General features: G+C 45.2%; 1 protein-coding gene across 5 annotated transcripts in view; it reads left to right on the top strand.

Moving 5' to 3' along the window:
- LOC120943019 (immunoglobulin A1 protease autotransporter-like) overlaps positions 1 to 26,505 on the top strand; it is a 112,519-nt gene that overhangs the window by 19,792 nt on the left and 66,222 nt on the right. For 4 of the 5 annotated variants that reach the window (XM_040356067.1, XM_040356066.1, XM_040356069.1 and 1 more), the window contains exons 2-8: positions 6,906 to 7,200; positions 9,424 to 9,636; positions 13,374 to 13,481; positions 15,117 to 15,329; positions 18,028 to 18,135; positions 22,962 to 23,069; positions 25,225 to 25,332. In XM_040356067.1, the coding sequence (XP_040212001.1) occupies positions 6,906 to 7,200; positions 9,424 to 9,636; positions 13,374 to 13,481; positions 15,117 to 15,329; positions 18,028 to 18,135; positions 22,962 to 23,069; positions 25,225 to 25,332 (1,153 nt within the window). The remainder of the gene's footprint in view (positions 1 to 6,905; positions 7,201 to 9,423; positions 9,637 to 13,373; positions 13,482 to 15,116; positions 15,330 to 18,027; positions 18,136 to 22,961; positions 23,070 to 25,224; positions 25,333 to 26,505) is intronic. The other variant, XM_040356070.1, reaches the window with a different exon arrangement.

Genomic DNA, 26,505 nt, shown 5'->3' with positions numbered 1-26,505 from the left:
TTTTTTTTTTTTTTTTTTGCGTAAGTCGTCCGTGAATCTTAAATCGGCGGCAATTGTCGGCAATGGCACTGTCCTAATCAGTGCGACGCCGCATCTGCAATTTCAAAAAGTAGTTCCTGTACTACTTTTTGCGATTTCGGGCCGCGATTTACATTAAATTGCGGCCAAAATCGCGGCAAAATCGCAGCCGCAAAATCGCGGTAAAATCGCGCATTTTACCGCGATTTTGAATTCGCAGCAGTGTGAACCTAGGCAGACTGTCCTCAAAACATCAGGTCCTCTCAGCATTGTCAAAATAGGGTTAAACGACATTTGCATTATTTAGGTTTGGTCAACACAGGTGTCATTGTTCAAAGCCTGTTTTGTATATTTCAAAAGATCTAATTTGAATATCTTGGTTAATGTAACTATTGTCAAGGATTCTTTCTGTGTCTTGAAAGAGTGAGAAGTCTCTTCAAAGAATTATGTTCCCTGGGTCACCTATTTTTATATGATTTTATAAAAAAATGTATGTATCCATGCCGTATGACAGGGCACACAATCTGCTTTTCACAACTACAATGTAAAGTGTATGTGTAACGGACCCCAAATGGGACAGGGGTTAACGCCGTTTACGAATTTCCATTCCACCCAAGACAGCTTATGAACACTCCACAATCCAGCAGACAAACCCCAATAACGAGACACAGCTCTGTTTGAGGTTCAAACGAATAGACACTTTAATGGTAAACTCAGACTTTTATACAGTTAGAAACCCCAAGGAACAATGACTTAACTCCACCCACAACATGACACAAGGAGCTCAATACACCTCTTTTAGGAGACAGACAGTGGGCCGGATTCAGATACCTGAGCGTATCTGTCCGGCCCGCGTAACGTATCTCCGATACGTTACGCCGCTCTAACTTTGGGCGCAAGTTCTGTATTCAGAAAAAACTTGCGCCCTTAGTTAGGGCGGCGTAACGTATGTGTTGCGGCGTAAGGCCGCGTAATTCAAATGGGGATGTAGGGGGCGTGTTTTATTCAAACATGCGTTGACCCCACGTTTTTTACATTTTATTTGAACATGCGCCGTTCGTAAAATATCCCAGTGTGCATTGCTCTAAATGACCTCGCAAGGACGTCATTGGTTTCGACGTGAACGTAAATTACGTCCAGCCGTATTCGCGAACGACTTGCGCAAACAACGTAAAAAATTCAAAACTCGGCGCGGGAACGACGGCCATACTTAACATTAGCTACCCCTCATGTAGCAGGGGTAACTATACGCCGGAAAAAGCCGAACGCAAACGACGTAAAAAAAAAGCGCCGGGCGGTCGTTCGTTTCTGAATCGGCGTAAATCCTCATTTGCATATTCGTCACGTAAAAATACGGAAGCGCCACCTAGCGGCCAGCCTGGAATTGCAGCCTAAGATCCGACGGTATAAGACACTTACACCTGTCGGATCTTAGGGATATCTATGCGTAACTGATTCTCTGAATCAGTCGCATAGATACGACCGGCGAAACTCAGAGATACGACGGCGTATCAGGGGATACGCCGTCGTATCTCTTTCTGAATCCGGGCCAGTCTGTCTCCGAGATAATCTACATGAGGTAATTACTAATCATTTACCCAGACAAGGTGACTCCGAGATAAGCTCTTCTCACCTGCTATACAATACACATTAATCATCAATAGAAATTCACACAATACAGTGTCAATTAGCATCACACAATGAAAGGTTCTTGAGAGCCAGACTAAGGTTCATTTACATGACAGTAGCAGACGACATTAAACACCTTAACAGTCTGTGTTCCCACATTGAATGAATCACTCTTTCTATTGACCGGTTGGGTTTAGAATCAACAACCTGTAATATTTCAAGATATCCTGGAATACATTGTGAATTATCATTACTGTCCCATCTCATGTAGTCCAAGATATAATTTCTCAGTCATCCTATGCCCCTAGTGGACATCCTATGTCCACTAGGGGCATAGGATGACTGAGAAATTATATCTTGGACTACATGAGATGGGACAGTCATGATAATTCACAATATATTCCAGGATTAGGCACAAGAGTCATTGGTGAAGCTGAAACAGGAGTACCCCACACCCTTTAAGAGCCTCTAGGTCCCACGGGCCATACCGTTACAGTATGTAAAGCTAAAATGTTTTGCATGGCATGTAGAAGGTTTTTACTGTGTTGTGTCCCCACTGGGGAACATCCCCCTCTCTGCTTGTCCTAGTCACTATTGTAGGTGAGATACAACTTTTTTGAGTTGTCTCCAGAACAAGAAGTGAGTGGAAATCTTACAAAAAGTAAAAATGTTTTAGTGACAGAGGGGATATCCCATGCATGGGAGAGACCTTCTCGTACTTACTGTTGGCCCTCTGGGGCAGGAAACGAAGGGACACCGAGAGAAAAAAAAAAAGGGGGGGTTGGGGAGGGGTCTTGGCTCTTCCCTAATATAATAAAAACTAAAAAAAGAATTCCTTCAAAAAGACCCCATCACCAACTTAACAAAAAACACCAGGTAAAAACACTTGCACCTACAGGTAAGCCTAGATTAAAGTGGTAGTATACTCTGTACTACCACTTTCACTTACAGGTAAGCCTATAATAAGGGCTATAATAAGGCTTAACTGTAGGTATAAAGAATATCTCCTAAACCTGTACGGTTTAGGAGATATTCCCCTTTCGCAATGCGCCGCTGACTGCAGCGGCGCATGCGCAGCGGGGATCTTCTGCTAAAGGCCCGGCAGCCGCCGGACCTTGCCGGGCAGAAGTCTCCCGCGCGCATGCCATGTCATCTTGCCCCGGCGTGTCTTCCAGGAATTGCCGCTCCAGCGCTGTGATTGGCTGGAGCGGCAATACCTGGAAGACACGCCGGGGCAAGATGACATCTCCCTCGGCGTGGACCAGGTAAGTTCCCCTAACCTCGTTCCAAGGTAAGTATTTCATAATCAGCTAGTATGCCGTGCATACTAGCTGATTATGGCTTTTGCTTTTCAGGTATGGGGGGGGAACAGCAGCGGCTTTACTACCACTTTAAGGCTTACCTGTAGGTGTAAGAAATATCTCCTTAACCTACACGGTTAAGGAGATATTTTCACAGAAATGAGCACCGCTGTCTAGACAACAGCGCAGGCGCACTGAGCGGTGCCGTTTTTGTGAATGGCATTAACGTGGCTTAAAGCCGTGTTTTTCGCGCATGCGTGGGGACCTGCCAGTCCCGCGCGCATGCGTGGGAGTGATGTCATCGCCGCTCCGGCCAATCACAGCACCGGAGCGGCGATAACAGGAAATAGTGACGAGGGGACATGGCGGCGGCGGTGGACGGGACCGAGGCGGACTTCAGGGGCTTCGATCTCAGGTAAATGACACATAATGAGCTAGTATGCTGTGCATACTAGCTCATTATGCCTTTCTCTTGCAGGTGTATTTAAAAAAAAGTAAAAACCGAGGGTTTACTTCCTCTTTCTCTTCCTCCAGTGTTTATTTCTTTCCGTAAACAATTTTTTCCTAACTTGCAATGTGCCTTCAAATCTGCTAACAAACATGGCAACTCCAGGAAGAGTCGTGTTCTTGACCCAGCCCCCCCCCCCTGCACGTCATAGCTCTCTACTCTTCTGCTACTCCACTGCTAGTTACTGTCTGTGCTGGCCCAGCTCCCCCCCTATAATTTAGCTACATAACCTGAACAGGCTGAATGCTGCGCTTCCTCTGATTGGCTAAGGTGGAGATTGTAACCTCATCCACTTGCCTCTCCATCTCAGCCAGTCAGAGGAAGTCTTATGATTATGATTATGTATAAACACTGGGATGAGTGGCTCTGTCTGTCACTAAGAGAATGACCTCTAGTGTTGACTAACAGCTTGAGGCCGGGTTCACACTGGTCGGACAAATGCTCCGATATTGGGAGCTCATGTCGCATGACGTGTGAAAATCAATGTTTCCCTATGAGAGCCGTCTTAACTGGTCTGACACAAGTCGGTCCGACATTGATCCTACTTCACTCCATTGAATATCATTGAAGTCAGATCAAAGTAGGATCCTTGGGCCAAATCCACAAAGACCCGGCGTAACGGCGAAATTCTAATTTAAGTTACACTGCCTTAAAATTTCTACCTAAGTGCCCGATCCACAAAGCACTTACCTAGAAATTTGTCCGTGTAACTTAAATTCCGCCGGCGCAAGGCGTTCCTCATTTCATGGGGGCGATTCCCATTTAAATGAGGCGCGCTCCCGCGCCGGCCGTACTGCGCATGCTCGTGACGTCATTTTCCCGACGTGCATAGCGCGAAATTACGTTACGCCGAGCTTTGTGGATTGCGACGGGTCAATAAAGTTGCGTCGGGAAAAAAAAAAAGATACGGCGCGAAAAAATACATTCAAATTAGAAAATAAAACGCGTCGCTGGACAGAAGGGTCTGCTTTTACATGGTGTACTAACTTTACACCATGTAAAAGCAGCCCTAATTTTGCGTATGCAACTTAATACTTACGGAGAAAAAACGAAGCAGAAAAGCTTCGTGGATCTCCGTAAGTGCTAATTTGCATACCCGAGGCGGCATTTCGACACAAAATGCCCCCAGTGGCGGATGCGGTACTGCATCCTAAGATCCGGCAGTGTAATTCAATTACACATGTCGGATCTTCTCCCTAACTATGGAAAACTGCTTCTGTGGATCAGTTCCATAGTTAGAAACAGGGATACGACGGAGTAACAGCAGTTACTCCGTCGTATCTCTTTTGAGGATTTGGCCCCTTGTCATTACCATCCGACTTTTGACATCCGACATGTGATTACAGCAGCAGTAAAAGGGATTTATCTCACTCTGGGATTGTTTTGGAGTCAAAGCCTTGGAGTCATCTTTGGCTCTGACATGTCTATGGACGCACAAATAGGATCAGTAGTCAGCGGATCTCACTACCACTTCATCCCGGAAGTAGACACAGCAGCAATAGTAGTTGGAACAATTATCAATTCCCAACTCGACTACGCAAACTCCCTCTACCTCGGACTTCCCAAATACCAGATTTCGCGCCTACAAGTCGTCCAGAACACGGCAGCCAGACTGGTAATGGGAAAAAAAACCCTGGGAATCAATTACTCTGTCCCTGAGGTCCCTACATTGGCTAGCCGTGAAGGATCGGGTTAAATTCAAGACCCTCTGCCTCACTCACAAATACACACAAGGAAACGCTCCTCAATACCTATGCGAGAAAATAAAACATTACAACCCTTACTCGCGCCCTCCGGTCAACTAACCAATACCTCCTCCACATCCCCAAGTCCCGATACAAGTCTAAAGGAGAACGAAGATTTGCAGTCCAAGGACCCTGGCTATGGAACACTCTACCCACAACCATCAGCATGGAAGAAAACCATCGGGCCTTCAGAAAAAAATTTAAGACCCGCCTCTTCTGAAGGATCAGGACGACACTGGATGCAAGCGCCTTGAGGCAATTCAGTTCACATTTGTAGTGCTATATAAGTTACTAAGGCCCCATGCACACAAGAAGCAATTACAAACACCTCTAAACTCACGTTTTCAAAGGCAAAAACCGGCGTTTAAAACGCCCGTTTTTGCCGCGAATTGCGCACGTTTTGCCGCCATTAGCGGTGTTTTACCGCGATTGCGGCTGTCAGCCCTTATCTCAAAGACATTGTAGACCCTCCCAAAGTCTAAAACGCAGAAATGAAACGCTTCTGAACCCAAAATTTTGCGGCTGAAAAAACGGACATAAACCCAACTGCTTTTAAACGCCAAAAAACGTGATTGTGTGCATGGACACATAGGATAACATTAAATGTGTTCAGGGGCAGTTGAAAAAAATGCCCAAATGCCTCTGAACTCGGGTTTAGCAGCGTCTCGTGTGCATGGGGCCTAACTCACTCAAAAAGATATATCCTCTGATGCATGCTGATTAAACAAATTAATTATTTCCCAACCTTAGGACAAATGTTGGGGTACTGTGCATATTTGATACCTTTACAAAAGTGCAAAGTTATTATATAGGAATTTAAATAAATGTAAAGATCAAGGTAAATAGGATAAGTTCATCAAACGGGTTAATTTCATATACAAAACACTCCAGAAAACTTATAATTAAGTCCAGTTTGTAGTGTTAATAATAAGTGCAACCAATCCAAAGTGACTTGTCCAAGAGTATCACAATCCTATGCAAACAGCTTAGAGCGACGTTTGTGCTGCAGTTCAGTTCCCCACTCACCAGATCCTCGTACCCATGCAGGGGTAAATCGCATAGAGTGGGGGTTAGACTGGAACTGGCGCTGTTCTCCTCCTTTGGATATCCTCCTGCTGCAGGTAGGTGGCGATGTATATAACTGCCAGCTCCTGGATTGTCACCTTTTCTATAGCGTTTCAAGATCGTGTGGTATACTCATTTGAATAGAAGAGACGAACATTCATAGTGAAGTTCCGTAAAAGTTCCCAAAATTTGTTTTAAAAAGCCAAAATTTGAAAACAAAATCAATGAAGCAAATGCCGAAAAACATTGCAGTGATACAAACAAAAAGAGCCCTGTTCAGCGTGCGTTCCACCAGTCCGAACGCCGCAAACCGGAAGTGACGTGGGTGTGCACTTGGCTCCGTCTTACGCGTTTCGCCATAGGACGTTGTCTAAGGCGGTGTCATCTTGGTACACCTCACGTCTTTAATAGTATGTGGCGGTAAGGGATACCCCCCCCCCCATAATTAAGTGGTGGCCGATCAAGTATTGATTTAACCCTTAAAGCCAATCACATCCTATGGGAATACAATGTTAGCCATCCACCTATGTTGAATGGCAGGTATTGTACACCCTATCCTATAGATACTGAAAATGACACCTAACATACATCACAAGAGAAATTCATTTTGACCTTTTTTATTGTTTTTGTAATTGGCAGAGTTCAAATCCTACCACCCTAACTATGAAAAAGAAACTAATAATAGTGAGCCATCTGAGAGGTCTGGATGGGAATAGACTGGAACATTTTAAGAAGGCTCTTTGTGAGCAGAAGCCTCCCCCTGGAGCTGGACTCATTAAGATGGAAAACATTGAAGACAAATCCATTGAGGAAATTGTTGACTTTATCTTCAGATGTCACACTGAAAGACATGGACCAGCAACCATCAAAAAGGTTCTTAAAGAAATCAATGAGAATCAGATAAGGTCGTCGATAGAGAGAGAGCTCAGGAATGGTGAGTACAGTATAATGTCATACAATATATTCATTATAGAGGGTGGACATGAATGTCTTTATCTCATCCCAGATTTTACAGCCAGGTGCAACTCATGATGAGCAAGGATGGAGACATTTGGACTGGTATAGGCAGTGGCGGCTGGTGCTCAAAATGTTTGGGGGGCGCAAACAAACGAAAAAAAAAAAACAATTGCAGCCTCACTGTGCCCATCAATTGCAGCTACTGTGCCCATCAATAGCAGCTACTGTGCCCATCAATTGCAGCCACTGTGCCATCAAATGCAGCCACTGTGCCATCAAATGCAGCCACTGTACCATCAATTGTCACCACTGTGCCATGCAACGCAGACACTGTGCCATCATTTATCGCCACTGTGCCCATTAATTGTCACCATTGTGCCATGCCATCAAACACAGCCACTGTGTCATGCCATCAAACGCAGCCACTGTGTCTTCAATTGTTACCACTGTTCTATCAATTGTTACCACTGTGCCATCAATTGTCACCACTAGGCCCATCAATTGTCACCACTAGGCCCATCAATTGTCGCCACTGTGCCCATCAATTGTCGCCACTGTGCCCATCAATTGTCGCCACTGTGCCCATCAATAGGTTCGGGCCAAACAGTCAGCTTATCCATAGTGGCTGGAAGCAGAGAGGTCTGACAGGGGGAACATTGGCAGGAGAGGAGCTGTTTTACTAGGAGAGGGTTACAAAGCAGAGAGAGGGAAGCCTGAGAGGGGAAGAGTGTAATTGGCGATGACATGGGCAGGAGAGGAGTGGTTTGTGGTCAGTGGGGTTTGTGTAGGCAATAGACATGAGCAGGACCAATTTTTTTATTATTTTTTTCGTTATTTAAATGAATTAGTGTTGTTAAATTCGTTACATTCCTTTTCAGAATTTGTTTTGTACATTTTCGTATTCGCCTACTCGTATTTTGCAAGTGGAAAATGAGGGCTGGCGAGGAGCTGGGCTGGGAGTGGGAGGGCCAGCACCGCCTGCGGGCAGGGATGACCGGGAGCCGAGTGACTGGAGAGCCGTGGAATCACCGAGCTGCAATGGGGCCAACGTAAGGCTGCAATTGAGGCCAATGTAAGGCTGCAATGGGGCCAATGTAAGGCTGCAACGGAGGCCAGTGTAAGGCTGCAACGGAGGCCAGTGTAAGGCTGCAACGGAGGCCAGTGTAAGGCTGCAACGGAGGCCAGTGTAAGGCTGCAATGGAGGCCAATGTAAGGCTGCAATGGAGGCCAATGTAAGGCTGCAATGGAGGCCAATGTAAGGCTGCAATAGGGCCAATGTAAGGCAGCAATGGGGGCCAATTTGAGGCTGCAATGGGGGCCAATGTGAGGCTTCAATAGAGGCCAATGTGAGGCTTCAATGGAGGCCAATGTGAGGCTGCAATGGAGGCCAATGTGAGGCTGCAATGGGGCCAATGTAAGGCTGCAATAGGGCCAATGTAAGGCTGCAATTTTGGGCATGTTGAGGCTGCAATGTTGGGCATGTTGAGGCTGCAATGTTGGACATGGCGAGGCTGCAATGTTGGGCACGGTGAGGCCGCAATGTTGGGCACGGTGAGGCTGCAATGTTGGGCACGATGAGGCTGCAATGTGGGGCACTGAGGCTGCAATGTTGGGCACAGTGAGGCTGCAATGATGGGCACAGGTCACGCTGTATTGATGGGCAAAGTTGAGCCTGCATTGATGGGCACTGGTGAGGCTGTGCTGAGGGGAACTGACAAAGTTGTTGGTAATATTTATTTTTGTAACTTAATTCTGCATAAAACATTTAGTTGTCATTTCATGAGATAATTTATGATGGCGTGATTAGGGGTGGGGCAGGGTAAGGGTTGGGTGGAGCAACTGGTGGAAAGTAACCCTTGAGACCTGGCTAGTAGCTCGGGACTTGAAATTTTGAGGCCTGTATATACATTTATTTGTATTTTGTATTGGAGAGATCAAGACAAAGTGGTGAGGACAGCAGAAAGTAAAAAAAATGGAAAACTGCTGAAGAAAAATGTATTCTCAGTTGATATTCAAGAAAGGGCCTGTTAAATCTGGTAAAAATTCCCCATGCAGGTTTTCTCTCAAACCAGGACATAGCAGCTCCTTTCCCACCAGGACTCTGATATATAGAAAATGTATCTGATATTGAAGCTAGGTATTGCAGATCAGAAACTTGCCAATAAAAAATGTTTTTCTGTTTGTGGATTTTTTTGTAAAGTTAAATCAAAATGCATGGAAGGTACACAAGTATTAAACATCGCTCCGACAAATGTGCTACCGACCCGTGTTGATGTACCATTCTCTGAACCCTCAACCAAAAAACTTAAAAGAGACCAAGATGGAGATGCTGTGCCAGGAGCCTCACAACACAAAGAAGCAACTGCAAGTAAAAGTGAAGGACATAGACCAGCACATTCACTACTCAAAAAAGGTAACTTAAATAAATGTTGATATTGTATAGTGATAATATATATGATTATATATGATTCAAGCAGTAGTGTATTTAGGTTTTGTGCTGCCCTTGGCCTGACTAAACTCGTGCACCCCCTAATTTAAATATGACCCACCCCTTCCTGTTAAAGCCATGCCCCTTTCTGTTTAAGACACACCCTGAAATTTTTGAATGAGGACACTAGTTCTTAGGGCCCAATGGGACAGGGGTGTTAAAAAATAAACTGCCAGGGGCTATAACCCTCCCTTACTCTATCCAAAATTAAAAAAAGTGTTGCCTATAGTTCTACTTTAAAGGGGAGGTTCACCCTAAAAACTACTTTCTATTATTACATTGGCCCCCCCACATTACAATACAACTATGCCTATTATGTTTTTTTTGATGCTGTACATACCTTGGTACAGCTAATTCACCCGTGGCTTCCGGGTTGCGAGTCCCGCGGGAGTGGGCGTTCCTAACATGCTGGTGATTGGCGTGATGACCAAAAACGAGCTCCCCCCGTCACGTAAGCTGCGTCACGATTGCCGAAAGGAGCCGAACGGCGGTGCGCAGGCGCAGTATAGCGCCGACTCGCCGTTCATCTCCTTTCGCCAATCGTGACGCAGCTTACGCGACGGGGGGAGCTCGTTTTTTGTCGTCACGTCAATCACCAGCATCAAAAAAAACATAATAGGCATAGTTGTATTGTAATGTGGGGGGCCAATGTAATATAGAAAGTCGTTTTTAGGGTGAACCTCCCCTTTAAGCACAAATTTCTTATAATTTTATGGAGAGGACTAAGAAGATATAACCATGCCAATGGTGCAGCAGAAACCATATATCACAGTAAGGCTGGGTTCACACTACGGTTTTCCCGTCCGTCAACCGCATACGATTTCAGTATTGAAAACGTACGGGCCCGGACGGGAAAACGTATAGATAGGCAATGCATTGCAAATCGTATGCACTCAGATGCATCCGGGTGCGTACGATTTGCTGGCAAAACGTTTTTTAAACGTACGCAAAACCGTGTTCAACCACGGTTTTGCGGTCGTTTTTAAAACAGTATGGCAAACGCATACGTTTTCCTTTAACATTAATGTCAATGGAAAACGCACATATGTGCGGTTCCATACGTTCCCGTCCGTTTCAGCCGCATACGGTTTTTCATATAAAACGTATGCGGCTGACGGATGGGAAAACCGTAGTGTGAACCCAGCCTTAGGAAGGTTTGTGTTCCAGGCTGATAGGACAGTCAAAATTAGAAGCAGCTTGTGTTACACTAAGGCTGCATTCACACCTAGGCAGACAAATTCGCTGCGTTTTGTCGCCGCAAATCGCGATACAAATAGCATCGTTTTGTACCGCGATTTGCGGCAACAAAACGCCGGTATTGTCCGCCTAGATGTGCCCCAGATTGACCCCCTCTATGGAGATGCTTTCCATCTCCTAGCCGAACGCCGAAAGCCGCCTGAAAAAAAAGGTCTGGGACCTTTTTTCAGGCGGCAGGCGTCAGGCGTCCGGTGTGGAGATGTGAACCATCTCCATAGAGGGACATGTGTTCTCATCCCTCTGGTGGCAGCGGCGTAGCACTGCAGGCGTAAAAACGCCTAGATGTGAATGGGGGCTAACAGTGTAGCGCAAGCCGGCGGGGACTCTTTCCGTGCTGCCCCCCTGCAAAGTGCTGCCCTAAGCCTGGGCCTTAAGGGTTGGCCTAGACCAGGATACAGCGTTCGATTCAAGTACTTTCATTTACACCAGATACCCATTTATTATTGTCATCTATAGCTCTTAGATGGACCCTGCTTGAGTCTCATTTATTTTGCACCACCTGAGGAAAAAAAAGCCTATTATAACCTCTTCTGTAGGAATGAGGTTCGGGTTCTCCACTAACTTAGGTTCAAGGTGAACCCTGCATGTAAGTCCAGACATTTATGTGCAAATTTACACAAGATAATTTTTTTAAAGCAGAATGCACTGCATGGACGTTGAACTGTCGTCAAAAGGGAAAACTAAAATAAAAATAAAATAGACACTAAACGGTTAAACTGTCCTTGGTATAAAAAGTTCATGATATAAAATCAGTAAAGTCCTTTAAAGGTATTTTGTGTTTATCGGCAGCTCCCCATAGGGTAGAAGCTGATCTCTGCAAGCTAAGAAGGAACAAACGGAACAGTCTTCACTCTGAATAAGTCCTAGTAGTGGTTTCAACTGATGATCCTTAGTAGGCCTGGGGCCTGCAGAATAGGGTGCCCACGTGTCCCGGATTGCCCGGGACATTCCCATAATTAGCAGGTCTGTCCCAGGTCCCGGGAACCCTTATTCTGGGACAATACAGTGTCCCGGAATGGAATTGACGGAGCGAGCAAACCCCGCCATATCGCTGGTGCTAGTTCTGTCTCCAGCTCCACCTGGATGTCTCGTCTGCCTGCCTCATACCGCAGAGCTTTTTAAAATGTGAGGGGCTTTGGCACCTTCAACAGTGTCAACTGGAGCACGTGTCATTGATGACTCTTGCTCTTGTAATAACTATAACATTTAGGATTTTCCCAGCCTAACTCCTTAACACCAGCGCCTCCTGGCCCTTTAAGAGGTTTCTGATGCCAGGAGGCACAGTCCCTTCTTCCCATAACAGAACATCACAGAATCATCCACACATGAGCCAAGGCTGAATGCTGGAACCAGACAGAGTTTAATAGTATAACACACAGCTTATATGTAATTTCCAAAACTGTTACAATGACAAATCTCCGCCCCCCTCACACTGGGGCTTCCATACAGATCATGGCAGACTTTTCGGAGCCGATTCTGAAAACACATTTTCTTTAGATAAGGACATCAGTGGAGTTAATTACTAGGTGTAACAGCCTGACCACAATGAAGCAATCAGAATAATTAACACAAGCCACTTAAACACAGATCTCCTTCACACAACACAATAGATCAATTAACCTTTAGAAATAGTGAGGGGACATTAGCACTTCAATAACCTGTTAGCCGAGGACTGAATCACACATGGCAAGCAGGGAGAATTAAACTGAGACATATAGGCAAATGCATCACAGTGGGGTTTCAGGTCGTGCGACCACCGTGATTGGCTGTCACGGCAGCCACATGATCAGAAAGCTCCCGATCACAAGAAGAGATCGGTAGCTTTTCTTTAGCTGCCGGTAACTGTGCTAGGAGTGTGCAGGGCGCGCTCTCAACACACGTCTGCCTGCCTCATACCGCAGAGCTTTTTAAAATGTGAGGGGCTTTGGCACCTTCAACAGTGTCAACTGGAGCACGTGTCATTGATGACTCTTGCTCTTGTAATAACTATAACATTTAGGCTTTTCCCAGCCTAACTCCTTAACGCCAGCGCCTCCTGGCCCTTTAAGAGGTTTCTGATGCCAGGAGGCAGGGTGGGGTTTCAGGTCGTGCGACCACCGTGATTGGCTGTCACGGCAGCTACATGATCAGAAAGCTCCCGATCACAAGAAGAGATCGGTAGCTTTTCTTTAGCTGCCGGTAACTGTGCTAGGAGTGTGCAGGGCGCGCGCTCTCAACACACCTCTGTTTATATTCTGGTACACATATATGTGGCTGCTCGGCGTTAAGGCCCACCTGCTGAGAGGCTGCATTTATGCATACCACCGACGTGACTCGGTTAAAAGAGGGAGCAGGTGTGATGTTCTTCATGCATGTTTAGAAACTCACAGCTTAATCACTACATGCCTCTTTTTTGTACCCTGCAGAACCACAACTACAAGTCAGTCCAAAACAAAGCACCAGTACAAAGAACATATTTCATACAACTCCCAATAAGCAATTTGGAGTAGCTCCTTTCATTGCATCTTCCACAGGTAAGTCATGTTCTATACTCCACCACTACAACTCATACCCTGGGGCTGTGCACACATTGATTTTCATGTTCTATAGTGCTCAGGAAAGTTCCAGGAAAGTAAACAATCAAAACGTTGAAACTCACCATTATGTTCACTCATCACAATTAAACATACTTCTATGTACTCACTAAGAGAAATAAGCTGCTTGCCAGGGATATGTTGAGAACAAGTATCATTGATGATCATCTGCTGAGTACATGGGATCTACTGAGAGGACATCCTGAGCTCAAATATCCCTCTATCTGAACACTCTATAAGATGTAGTGCTCACCCCCAAAGGAGCCATTTGATGTGCTGGGTTCCCTGTTCGGGTCCACTATGCTAATAGCACCATACACCTTGACACACCTAGCTAGATGGGGAATATTTAATGTGGATGTACTGTATATGCAGTACACCAATGGTAAAATGGCACAAGAACACACCAACAAATATATATATATTGTGGCGGTGGGACCCTGTGTGACCTTAATGATTTCTGGTTTACGCAAGAGTTTGGAGAGAAAGGCACGCTGATTGCACAGCACTGTGTTGGCTATTTAGTTGTACTCTGAATATGGCTCTGAATATGGCTCAGGGCCCCACCCCACAGACAGGAAGTCTGTGCATGGGAGTCAGGTGGACTCCCATTCCGTTGGGTATGGCGAGGCTGCAATGTTGGGCACGGTGAGACCGCAATGTTGGGAACGGTGAGGCTGCAATGTTGGGCACGATGAGGCTGCAATGTGGGGCACGATGAGGCTGCAATGTGGGGCACGATGAGGCTGCAATGTGGGGCACGATGAGGCTGCAATGTGGGGCACGATGAGGCTGCAATGTGGGGCACGGTGAGGCTGCAATGTGGGGCACGATGAGGCTGCAATGTGGGGCACGATGAGGCTGCAATGTGGGGCACGATGAGGCTGCAATGTGGGGCACGATGAGGCTGCAATGTGGGGCACGATGAGGCTGCAATGTGGGGCACAGTGAGGCTGCAATGTTGGGCACAGTGAGGCTGCAATGTTGGGCACAGTGAGGCTGCAATGATGGGCACAGGTCACGCTGTATTGATGGGCAAAGGTGAGCCTGCATTGATGGGCACTGGTGAGGTTGTGCTGAGGGAAACTGATAAAGTTGTTGTTAATATTTATTTTTGTAACTTAATTCTGCATAAAACATTTAGTTGTCATTTCATGAGATAATTTATGATGGCGTGATTAGGGGTGGGGCAGGGTAAGGGTTGGGTGGAGCAACTGGTGGAAAGTAACCCTTGAGACCTGGCTAGTAGCTCGGGACTTGAAATTTTGAGGCCTGTATATACATTTATTTGTATTTTGTATTGGAGAGATCAAGACAAAGTGGTGAGGACAGCAGAAAGTAAAAAAAATGGAAAACTGCTGAAGAAAAATGTATTCTCAGTTGATATTCAAGAAAGGGCCTGTTAAATCTGGTAAAAATTCCCCATGCAGGTTTTCTCTCAAACCAGGACATAGCAGCTCCTTTCCCACCAGGACTCTGATATATAGAAAATGTATCTGATATTGAAGCTAGGTATTGCAGATCAGAAACTTGCCAATAAAAAATGTTTTTCTGTTTGTGGATTTTTTTGTAAAGTTAAATCAAAATGCATGGAAGGTACACAAGTATTAAACATCGCTCCGACAAATGTGCTACCGACCCGTGTTGATGTACCATTCTCTGAACCCTCAACCAAAAAACTTAAAAGAGACCAAGATGGAGATGCTGTGCCAGGAGCCTCACAACACAAAGAAGCAACTGCAAGTAAAAGTGAAGGACATAGACCAGCACATTCACTACTCAAAAAAGGTAACTTAAATAAATGTTGATATTGTATAGTGATAATATATATGATTATATATGATTCAAGCAGTAGTGTATTTAGGTTTTGTGCTGCCCTTGGCCTGACTAAACTCGTGCACCCCCTAATTTAAATATGACCCACCCCTTCCTGTTAAAGCCATGCCCCTTTCTGTTTAAGACACACCTTGAAATTTTTGAATGAGGACACTAGTTCTTAGGGCCCAATGGGACAGGGGTGTTAAAAAATAAACTGCCAGGGGCTATAACCCTCCCTTACTCTATCCAAAATTAAAAAAAGTGTTGCCTATAGTTCTACTTTAAAGGGGAGGTTCACCCTAAAAACGACTTTCTATTATTACATTGGCCCCCCACATTACAATACAACTATGCCTATTATGTTTTTTTTGATGCTGTACATACCTTGGTACAGCTAATTCACCCGTGGCTTCCGGGTTGCGAGTCCCGCGGGAGTGGGCGTTCCTAACATGCTGGTGATTGACCAAAAACGAGCTCCCCCCGTCACGTAAGCTGCGTCACGATTGCCGAAAGGAGCCGAACGGCGGTGCGCAGGCGCAGTATAGCGCCGACTCGCCGTTCATCTCCTTTCGCCAATCGTGACGCAGCTTACGCGACGGGGGGGGAGCTCGTTTTTTGTCATCACGTCAATCACCAGCATCAAAAAAAACATAATAGGCATAGTTGTATTGTAATGTGGGGGGCCAATGTAATAATAGAAAGTCGTTTTTAGGGTGAACCTCCCCTTTAAGCACAAATTTCTGATAATTTTATGGAGAGGACTAAGAAGATATAACCATGCCAATGGTGCAGCAGAAACCATATATCACAGTTAGGAAGGTTTGTGTTCCAGGCTGATAGGACAGTCAAAATTAGAAGCAGCTTGTGTTACACTAAGGCTGCATTCACACCTAGGCAGACAAATTCGCGGCGTTTTGTCGCCGCAAATCGCGGTACAAATAGCATAGTTTTGTACCGCGATTTGCGGCGACAAAACGCTGGTATTGTCCGCCTAGATGTGCCCCAGATTGACCCCCTCTATGGAGATGCTTCCCATCTCCTAGCCGAACGCCGAAAGCCGCCTGAAAAAAAGGTCCGGGACCTTTTTTCAGGCGTCCGGCGTGGAGATGTGAACCATCTCCATAGAGGGACATGTGTTCTCATCCCTCTGGCGGCAGCGGCGTAGCACTACAGGCGTAAAAACGCCTAGATGTGAATGGGGGCTAACAGTGTAGCGCAAGCCGGCGGGGACTCTTTCCGTGCTGCCCCCCTGCAAAGTGCTGCCCTAAGCCTGGGCCTTAAGGGTTGGCCTAGACCAGGATACAGCGTTCGATTCAAGTACTTTCATTTACACCAGATACCCATTTATTATTGTCATCTATAGCTCTTAGATGGACCCTGCTTGAGTCTCATTTATTTTGCACCACCTGAGGCAAAAAAAGCCTATTATAACCTCTTCTGTAGGAATGAGGTTCGGGTTCTCCACTAACTTAGGTTCAAGGTGAACCCTGCATGTAAGTCCAGACATATTTATGTGCAAATTTACACAAGATAATTTTTTTAAACCAGAATGCACTGCATGGACGTTGAACTGTCGTCAAAAGGGAAAACTAAAATAAAAATAAAATAGACACTAAACGGTTAAACTGTCCTTAGTATAAAAAGTTCATGATATAAAATCAGTAAAGTCCTTTAAAGGTATTTTGTGTTTATCGGCAGCTCCCCATAGGGTAGAAGCTGATCTCTGCAAGCTAAGAAGGAACAAACGGAACAGTCTTCACTCTGAATAAGTCCTAGTAGTGGTTTCAACTGATGATCCTTAGTAGGCCTGCAGAATAGGGTGCCCACGTGTCCCGGATTGCCTGGGACATTCCCATAATTAGCAGGTCTGTCCCAGGTCCCGGGAACCCTTATTCTGGGACAATACAGTGTCCCGGAATGGAATTGACGGAGCGAGCAAACCCCGCCATATCGCTGGTGCTAGTTCTGTCTCCAGCTCCACCTGAGACTGACCACTGGTTGCTAGAGCCCCCTGGCGTCTACCAACCAGTGACCTCACAGCCAACTTTGACCAGCATGCAAAGCTGAGGAGGAGTTCGTTAACTTTCCTTCTCCACGTCTAACGCTCTCCACCATGCCGGATGAGGCTGCCCTGGATGTCTCGTCTGCCTGCCTCATACCGCAGAGCTTTTTAAAATGTGAGGGGCTTTGGCACCTTCAACAGTGTCAACTGGAGCATGTGTCATTGATGACTCTTGCTCTTGTAATAACTATAACATTTAGGCTTTTCCCAGCCTAACTCCTTAACACCAGCGCCTCCTGGCCCTTTAAGAGGTTTCTGATGCCAGGAGGCAGGGTGGGGTTTCAGGTCGTGCGACCACCGTGATTGGCTGTCACGGCAGCTACATGATCAGAAAGCTCCCGATCACAAGAAGAGATCGGTAGCTTTTCTTTAGCTGCCGGTAACTGTGCTAGGAGTGTGCAGGGCGCGCGCTCTCAACACACCTCTGTTTATATTCTGGTACACATATATGTGGCTGCTCGGCGTTAAGGCCCACCTGCTGAGAGGCTGCATTTATGCATACCACCGACGTGACTCGGTTAAAAGAGGGAGCAGGTGTGATGTTCTTCATGCATGTTTAGAAACTCACAGCTTAATCACTACATGCCTCTTTTTTGTACCCTGCAGAACCACAACTACAAGTCAGTCCAAAACAAAGCACCAGTACAAAGAACATATTTCATACAACTCCCAATAAGCAATTTGGAGTAGCTCCTTTCATTGCATCTTCCACAGGTAAGTCATGTTCTATACTCCACCACTACAACTCATACCCTGGGGCTGTGCACACATTGATTTTCATGTTCTATAGTGCTCAGGAAAGTTCCAGGAAAGTAAACAATCAAAACGTTGAAACTCACCATTATGTTCACTCATCACAATTAAACATACTTCTATGTACTCACTAAGAGAAATAAGCTGCTTGCCAGGGATATGTTGAGAACAAGTATCATTGATGATCATCTGCTGAGTACATGGGATCTACTGAGAGGACATCCTGAGCTCAAATATCCCTCTATCTGAACACTCTATAAGATGTAGTGCTCACCCCCAAAGGAGCCATTTGATGTGCTGGGTTCCCTGTTCGGGTCCACTATGCTAATAGCACCATACACCTTGACACACCTAGCTAGATGGGGAATATTTAATGTGGATGTACTGTATATGCAGTACACCAATGGTAAAATGGCACAAGAACACACCAACAAATATATATATATTGTGGCGGTGGGACCCTGTGTGACCTTAATGATTTCTGGTTTACGCAAGAGTTTGGAGAGAAAGGCACGCTGATTGCACAGCACTGTGTTGGCTATTTAGTTGTACTCTGAATATGGCTCTGAATATGGCTCAGGGCCCCACCCCACAGACAGGAAGTCTGTGCATGGGAGTCAGGTGGACTCCCATTCCTCTTAGAGGAGTCAGAGGCCGCATGTCTGCAGGAGGCAGATGTTATTGGTGATAGAGCAGCAAGGCGCTGATCAGGAGTGAGTTTAACTCCAGGAAACTCTTTTGTTCTGAGGAGCAGACCTAAGGCCCAGGCTAAAGGCCTGAAGCAGCCGGATGGCAAGAATGTAAGCCAGGAGGCTAAAGTAGTGAGTCAGCAAGATACAGTAATGGTGGAACCCCCCTGTGTGGGCTACGGATATCTTTGTGAACTTTTCTGTTATTTTAAATAAAAGTGGGCTACCAGGCCCTTAAAAATTCAGTTCTGACTCACTAAAAACGCACCTACCGCTGGAGTCTAATCACCCCAATCTTACAATATATATATATATATATATATATATATATATATATATATATATATATATATATATATATATATATATGTAATATATGAGGATCTCTGTTTGGCTTATGTGGAGCACACTGAGTCATGGATATGCAAAGCAAAATCAGTATTTTGCCAAAGTTCTAATAAGCATATTAAGCTCATATTGATCACACCACTTTGCCACAGGAACTCCCTCTTCTGTTAGTTGAGGGCAGAGGCCAGCAGAACTCTGCTTTGTTGCCAGCTCTTCTGCTGGGTTGGTGTCAGTGGAGACCGCAGTTCCATCCACCAGTATCACATCATCAACTCTGGCTAACTGTTGGGGAATGCCCGTCACCTTCTCACCATGGGTCCCTGGAACTGCCGCTGATGTGGGGCAGAGGTCTTGGACCCTCTGTTCGGTGGCCAGCGCTTCTGTAACTCCACAGACGCTGATGTTGGCGCTGGACAGAGTTCAGTGAAGTTTGTCCCCGATACCAGCTCTTTTGCTGGAGGCTCACCAGGTATTGAAAACACGTGTACACAGGTAATACTCTGAACATTTGCATTCCAGGCAGGGTAGACTGTCCAATCAGCAGTGAGAGCTGTTGGAGGAATTCACCCCCACCAATCTCACAGCTAATCTACATACACATCCCATAAAATCCAAGGCAGACAGACACAATAGAACATTGGAATACAGCCACACCCAAAATGACCCAGCATTATATATATATATATATATATATATATATATATATATATATCACAACATTACAGTGTGGCTGTACAGTGAGTCCGATTAGTACAGATCAGACTGGATTTCTCAGTCACCCTGTGCCCCTAGTAGAGACACGGGGTGACTTAGATATATGAGGTGCATGGGGAGCTGAAAAAAGGTTTTCCCAACCACCCCAAGGGATTCTGGGTTCCACGGGTCCTCTGCCCAAAGTGACTCCATCACAAAAGATAAAGCAGATTGATAGTGTAGCACCCTCTAGTGTGTGCTACTAGAATAAGACTAGGTACATTTTTGTCTGCACCAGGGATAAACCTGAGTCACTGAATCAGGGTCAGGGTTATTAGAGACCGGTGCTGGATGGTTCATCCTGGCAGCTCTTTGGGGCCTCCTCCTGTTCATAGAATGTTGGAGAACGTTCTGGACGATAGAGGGTGGCCTTGAATATTTAGGGACCCTTAGCCAATCCACAGGTTGGGGGACCTGACAGGGAGCTAGGGAGCCTTTAAATAGAAAACCATGCCAGCAGGGGAGTTGGGTAGTGGATAAAGAAGATCCCACCACAGGAGACAGTTGGAGGGGCCCTAACCAGAGAGAGGCAGCAGAACGCAAAGAGAGACAGTGAGTAGATCAGAATGGTGCATGGACAGACAAGGGGAGAGACTGCCAGCTGTATCAGGTCTCTCTTGAAGACAGCAGTGTGGCAAGTCTTCATCCAACCTTGCCCTGGAGAGTCTCCATGTGTGTGTCAGTCAGGAGGACTGGGAAGATAAAGCAGCCAGGCGGACTGGCATTTTCTGTAGGCCTGTTCCTTCTGTTCCTTAGTTCAGTGTCAATAAAACACCTGTTACACTGGGAAGATCAGCATTAAGGTTGATCCAAAATCGCTGTCAGCTTCATAGCGGCTCTGGCAATTAGACTTGTGAACACGTCCAACTACACGCCCCGCTACACATCCTAACAATGAGAGCGGCGCTCGGAATTTGTCATGCTGAAGATGTATCCAAAAAATAATAAAATAACTTGCGGATATACTTGGGGGGCCACATTAGAATGTACATTTAAATCCCAAGTGGGGGCCACATCAAACCGGACCAGACTTTGGACATGCCTGGTCTATGTAATAAAATTTTCTATTTTTTTGATAATTTGATGTTGATCAATTTTTCTGTACCTCAAAACCCCATCTTTCTGCCCTTTGGGTATTCTTTATTATAAGCCAAGGACTGTTTTCTGTGTCTGGATGCAAGAAGAAAATGCTGTGTGACTGGTTGTGCAGCAGTGGGGAACACAGCCATCTGCAACTCTTAAGGGGGCAGTGCTACAGTAGAAAACGAGGGCACAACACAGTACTGACCGACTCAAGAATACAGACACCAGAGGAGCGCTTCTATAAAGGGTTGCCAGCACTGCTAGATAGCACTAATTGTGCAGATGTCCTGGACACCAGAATGTAGTTACACACTGAAAAGGAAATTTATTTTGTCCCCTCTCATCAGGAACCTCTCCCTGCACTAAAGCTGTACTGTCCAAAGGGCAGGGTTAATATACAATGTAGGATTTTCCCAGTTTAAACCCTTAACGCCAGCGCCTCCTGGCCCTTTAGGAGGTTTCTGATGCCAGGAGGTAGGGTGGGGTTTCTGATCGTGCGACCACCATGATTGGCTGTCACGGCAGTCACATGATCAGAAAGCACCCGATCACAAGTAGAGATCAGGAGCTTTCCATTAGCCACCAGTCAGTAGTGTATTTAGGTTTTGTGCTGCCCTAGGCCTGACTAAACTCGTGCACCCCCAAATTTAAATATGACCCACCCCTTCCTGTCAAGGCCACACCCCCCGCCCTGCAATTTTTGAGTGGGAACACTAGTTCTGAGGGCCTGGGGGGGCAATGGATTCCCTTAATTTGCATAGATTTCCTCTCACTTCCTGTTTGGCTATGTAACAGTGTAGCGCAAGCTCTTTCCGTGCTGCCATAGGCCTGGGCCTTGTTGGCCTAGGCCAGGATACAGCATTGCCACCAGTATCTGTGCTGGGAGTGTGCAGGGCGCACGCTCTCAGCATAGCCCTGTGTACATTCTGGTACGCATATATGCAGCTGCTGTCACGATCGCTACCGTGCCAAACAGACAGCGAGGCGTGGTCACGCCCCAAGTGGCTCTGGGTGGGATTGAACCCAGGACTTCTCCATTGCTGCTCCAGGTCTTTGCCTCTGAGCCACTTCTCAAGTTGATATTCTGCTTGCTGTCCGTCGGAGCCTGGTTCTGAACTATGTGCTGATTGCCTGTCTCTGGATCTCCCTACAATCTGCACTTGGTTATCCTGGTCCAGCTGAGGCAGGTTTCCTAATCAACCAGGGTATAAAGCCCTGCCTCACTATGAGGGAGGTGTCAGTTCATTGTTCTCTGATGGTCCTGTCTGTGCCAATGGTTCCTGTGGTTGTCTTCAGCTACAATATTGACCCTGACTTCTGACCCTTTTGGCTTACGTACCCTGGATTGCTGCTGTCTCCTGCCCTCTGACCCCGGCCTGTACTTTCGGACTTTCCCTGCCTTCTCCAGTCCCTGACCCACGGCTTGTGCCCCGGACTTGTCTTTGGTTCCTGTCTGCAAACCCTGAACTTTCCATCAGTAGTTAGTGTTACCTGACCCTCAGCTGTCATCAGTGTACCCCGTCTGCTCAGTTACAAGACTGACCCCGGCTTCTGACCCTGGCTACGTTTCTCGTTTACTGTGAATTCTGGAATCCTGGACCACGGCTATACTTTGACTATTCTTGGCAAATCCCTATCTAGCCCCCGTGCACAGACTTACAGCCCAGGTAGTGTCTTACCTTATTACTGTGGGCTGTGTGTACCTGCAAGGGTGAGCTTACAAACCTGCAAAATGGACTCCACTCAAGGTAAACCCTTACAGCTGCTCGGCGTTAAGGTCCACCTGCTGAGAGGCTGCATATATGCGTACCACCGACGTGAAAGGGTTAAAAGAGGGAGCAGGTGTGATGTTCTTTATGCATGTTTAGAAACCTACAGCTTAATCACTACATGCCCCTTTTCTGTACCCTGCAGAACCACAACCACAAGTCAGTCCAAAACGAAGCACCAGTACAAAGAACATATTTCATACAACTCCCAATAAGCAATTTGGAGTAGCTCCTTTCCATGCATCTTCCACAGGTAAGTCATGTTCTATACTCCACCACTACAACTCATACCCAGGGGCTGTGCACACATTGATCTTCACGTTCTATAGTGCTCAGGAAAGTTTTAGGAAAGTAAACAATCAAAACTTTGAAACTCACCATTATGTTCACTCATCACAATTAAACATACTTCTATGTACTCACTAAGAGAAATATGCAGCCTGCCAGGGATATGTTGAGCACAAGTCATTGATTAACATCTGCTGAGTACATGGGTTTTACTGACAGGACATCCTGAGCTCAAATAGCCCTCTACCTGACACACATTAACCCTACAAAACACTATCAGGTGTAGTGCTCACCCCCAAAGAAGCCATTTGACGTGCTGTGTCCCCTGTTCCTGAGTTCATAAACCTACTAATAGCACTAAACATCTTGACACACCCAATGGTAAAAGAGGTACGAAACAGCAATAACACAGCAATATATATATATATATATATATATATATATATATATATATATATATATATATATATATATATATATATAATTACACAGTATATATATTGTGACAGGAAGGGTGTTGTCACAGACGGAACATACATTTCTGCCTTGTTTAGACAATACACCAATTGTTATTAGGCGTCGGCTGCAGAAGTAGCCAGAAAAGGTTTAAGGGCGTTGGAAAACTTCAGCTGTTCAGAATGAGGTAATTAAAGCCTCTATAAGTAATCCAGAGGATTACCACTGATTTGCTGCATCCTGAGGCTTTGTGAGTAAGGAGAGCAGTGTACTGAAAGTCTTCTGAGGAGGTGAGGAGGTGATTGATTTTTCTGTGTGATAAAAATCAAGACTATTGTTTTTCTGCTGTATGACCAGCAGTGTCTGCCCAGCACTAGGCTGTGCCAGACTCCCTAGATAGGTTCCTGTGTGGTAAAGGTAGACGCCCCAAGTGGCCAGGGTTTATTTTATGTTTGATTTTTTTTATGCTGTTTGGATGCTTGCACTTGTTTCCAGCAAGATGGAAGAATAAACCAAAATCTTTGTTTTCAACCGTCTTCAACTGCCTGTCTGTATAAATTCAGTGTGTGGTGAACCCATCCAGGGGGTCACACACCCCGCTACCGAGCTAACCCCTTACAATATATATATAAAAATTTCTTTCAGTTCTTTTACCCACGCACTGTAGGTGCGCCCAAGTGACACAGGGAATATATATATATATATATATATATAGTCAAGATGGTCTTCGCAAACCTCACAAGATTTTAGTATCCAAAAGGATTGCTGTTCTCCCCACGATGGCTTCCTGTAGCCCATAGTAAGAAGTAAATAGTCATCAATGGGCTCCTACCAGCCAGTAGAAACAGTGCCGTGCCACCTTCAGGTTGGAGCATACAGTATACTGCAGCCCCCACCTGCCTACAGTGATTACCCTGTCAGAAACATGCTGAACACAAGGATCACTATACTGTGGAAATGTTGAGTAAATTGGTCAGGTTTCCAAAAAAATTGAGCACACCAAGTCCTCTATCAGCAACACACTGCAAACACTGAGCAGTTAGGCAAGGTTATGATGAGTACAAAGGTACCCAACCAGACACATGCTAGGTATTGTAAGAACAGTATACGGTAGTTATATATCAAAACGTAGCACTCCGTCAATGAAATCATTCTACCAGGTGTATGATGAGCACAAGATGCACTCTGCTAGGGCTATTTTGAGAATGCTGAGAAGTTGGAACTGTACAACAGACATATTAAGCACAAGGAGCACTCTGTCAGAGACAGAGAGGATAGGAAGCACTATGCCAGGGACATGGTACTCACAAAAGGCACTTGAAATGGTCATGCTGAGAGTTATTGTTTAAAATCAAATACTATTAAGAGATCTGGCTATCCAAATGTAATCCTGAGTTATGGATATTTCTTATTTCCTCCCACCCACAGTGCCAGGGACAAGCACTTCCAGTCACCAACCATGTTAGAAGACTCTGACTTATCACTCAGTCGGGTTGGAGAAATAAGAGGGGCTTTTGTCACCTTTGACAAATTCCCCCTTGGAATAAAAGCCCCCCCTCTACCCTTGATCTGGATACAGCTTTAACATGTAGGATTTTGATAGCGAGAGTTAGTGTGATGTTATTTAGTTCCATCACTGCATGCCTCTTTTTTGTACCCTGTAGAGCCGGAACCACAAGTCGACCTGAAACAAGGCAACTTTAAAACCAACCTATTTCCTACAGCTTCCACCAACCCATTTGGAATACTTTACGCCAATGCATCTTTCAAAAGTAAGTCATGTTCTAAACCCCACCACTACTCATTACACCCAGGCTCTGTGCACACATTGATCTTCACTTTCTATCATTTTCAGGGCAATATATTTTCTAGAAAAGGAAACAATTGTAACTTTGAAATTTACAAATGTGTTCATTCATCACGGCTAAGTACTCTTCTAGGACCTCTGGTCAGGTGTAAAACTTTGACCATTAATGGCTTTGACTTGAGTTGCTACTCATGCATTATAAAAGGTTCTCTCCCAGTAGCCTTTTTTCAGTGTGTTGGGAGTGCAGAGAGAGTTGGATAGTGAAGTGTAGTGAGCTACTACTTGTGATTACAGTACTATGAGTGCTATATACCGTACTATATACTGTGCCTTATACAGGGCCGCCATCAGGGGGGTACAGGCAGTACACCTGTAAGGGGCCCAGAGGTTACCAGGGGCCCGGATGGCAACCCCCTTTAAAAAAAAGCAACCTTAGGGGCCCGGAGGTTCCCAGGGGCCCGGAGGCCCACAGGGCCCCAGATGGCAGCCCCCCCTTTTTTTTATATAAAAAAATAAATACAATTTAATATATTTTTATTAAATTTTTTATTGAAGTGCCAATTTTTTTTTAGAGATCTGGAGGTCCCCAGGGCCACGGATGGCAACCCCCCCTTTTTTTTTATATAAAAAAAAAAATTCTATATTATTATTATTATTATTAAAGGGCCTACTGTGTATATATATATATATATATATATTTTTTTTATTAATTATTATTATTATTATTATTATTATTATTATTATTATTATTAAAGGGCCTACTGTGTATATATATATATTTTTTTTATTAAAGGGCCCAGAGGTCCCCAGGGCCCTGGATGGAAACTCCCCCTTTTTTTTTATAAATGTTTATTTTATTTTTTTATATATTTGTTTTTATTTATTTTTTATTAAAGGGCCCAGAGGTTTCTTTTTTTTTTTTTAATTATTAAAGGTCCCGGATGGCAACCCCCTTTTTTTGTAATTTTTTTTTATAAAATATAATATATATATATATATATATATATATATATATATTAGTGCTGTCAAACGATTAAAATTTTTAATCGCGATTAATCGCATTAATGTCATAGTTAACTCACGATTAATCGCTCTAATTTATGACGAATTTCCCCACAAATATCGCACAATTCTGCAA

The sequence above is a fragment of the Rana temporaria genome, chromosome 6 (genome assembly GCF_905171775.1).
Source record: "Rana temporaria chromosome 6, aRanTem1.1, whole genome shotgun sequence".
NCBI classification, from domain to species: Eukaryota; Metazoa; Chordata; class Amphibia; order Anura; family Ranidae; genus Rana; species Rana temporaria.
Note: the sequence above shows the minus strand (reverse complement) of the source record. Positions and strands in the feature narration are given on the sequence as shown.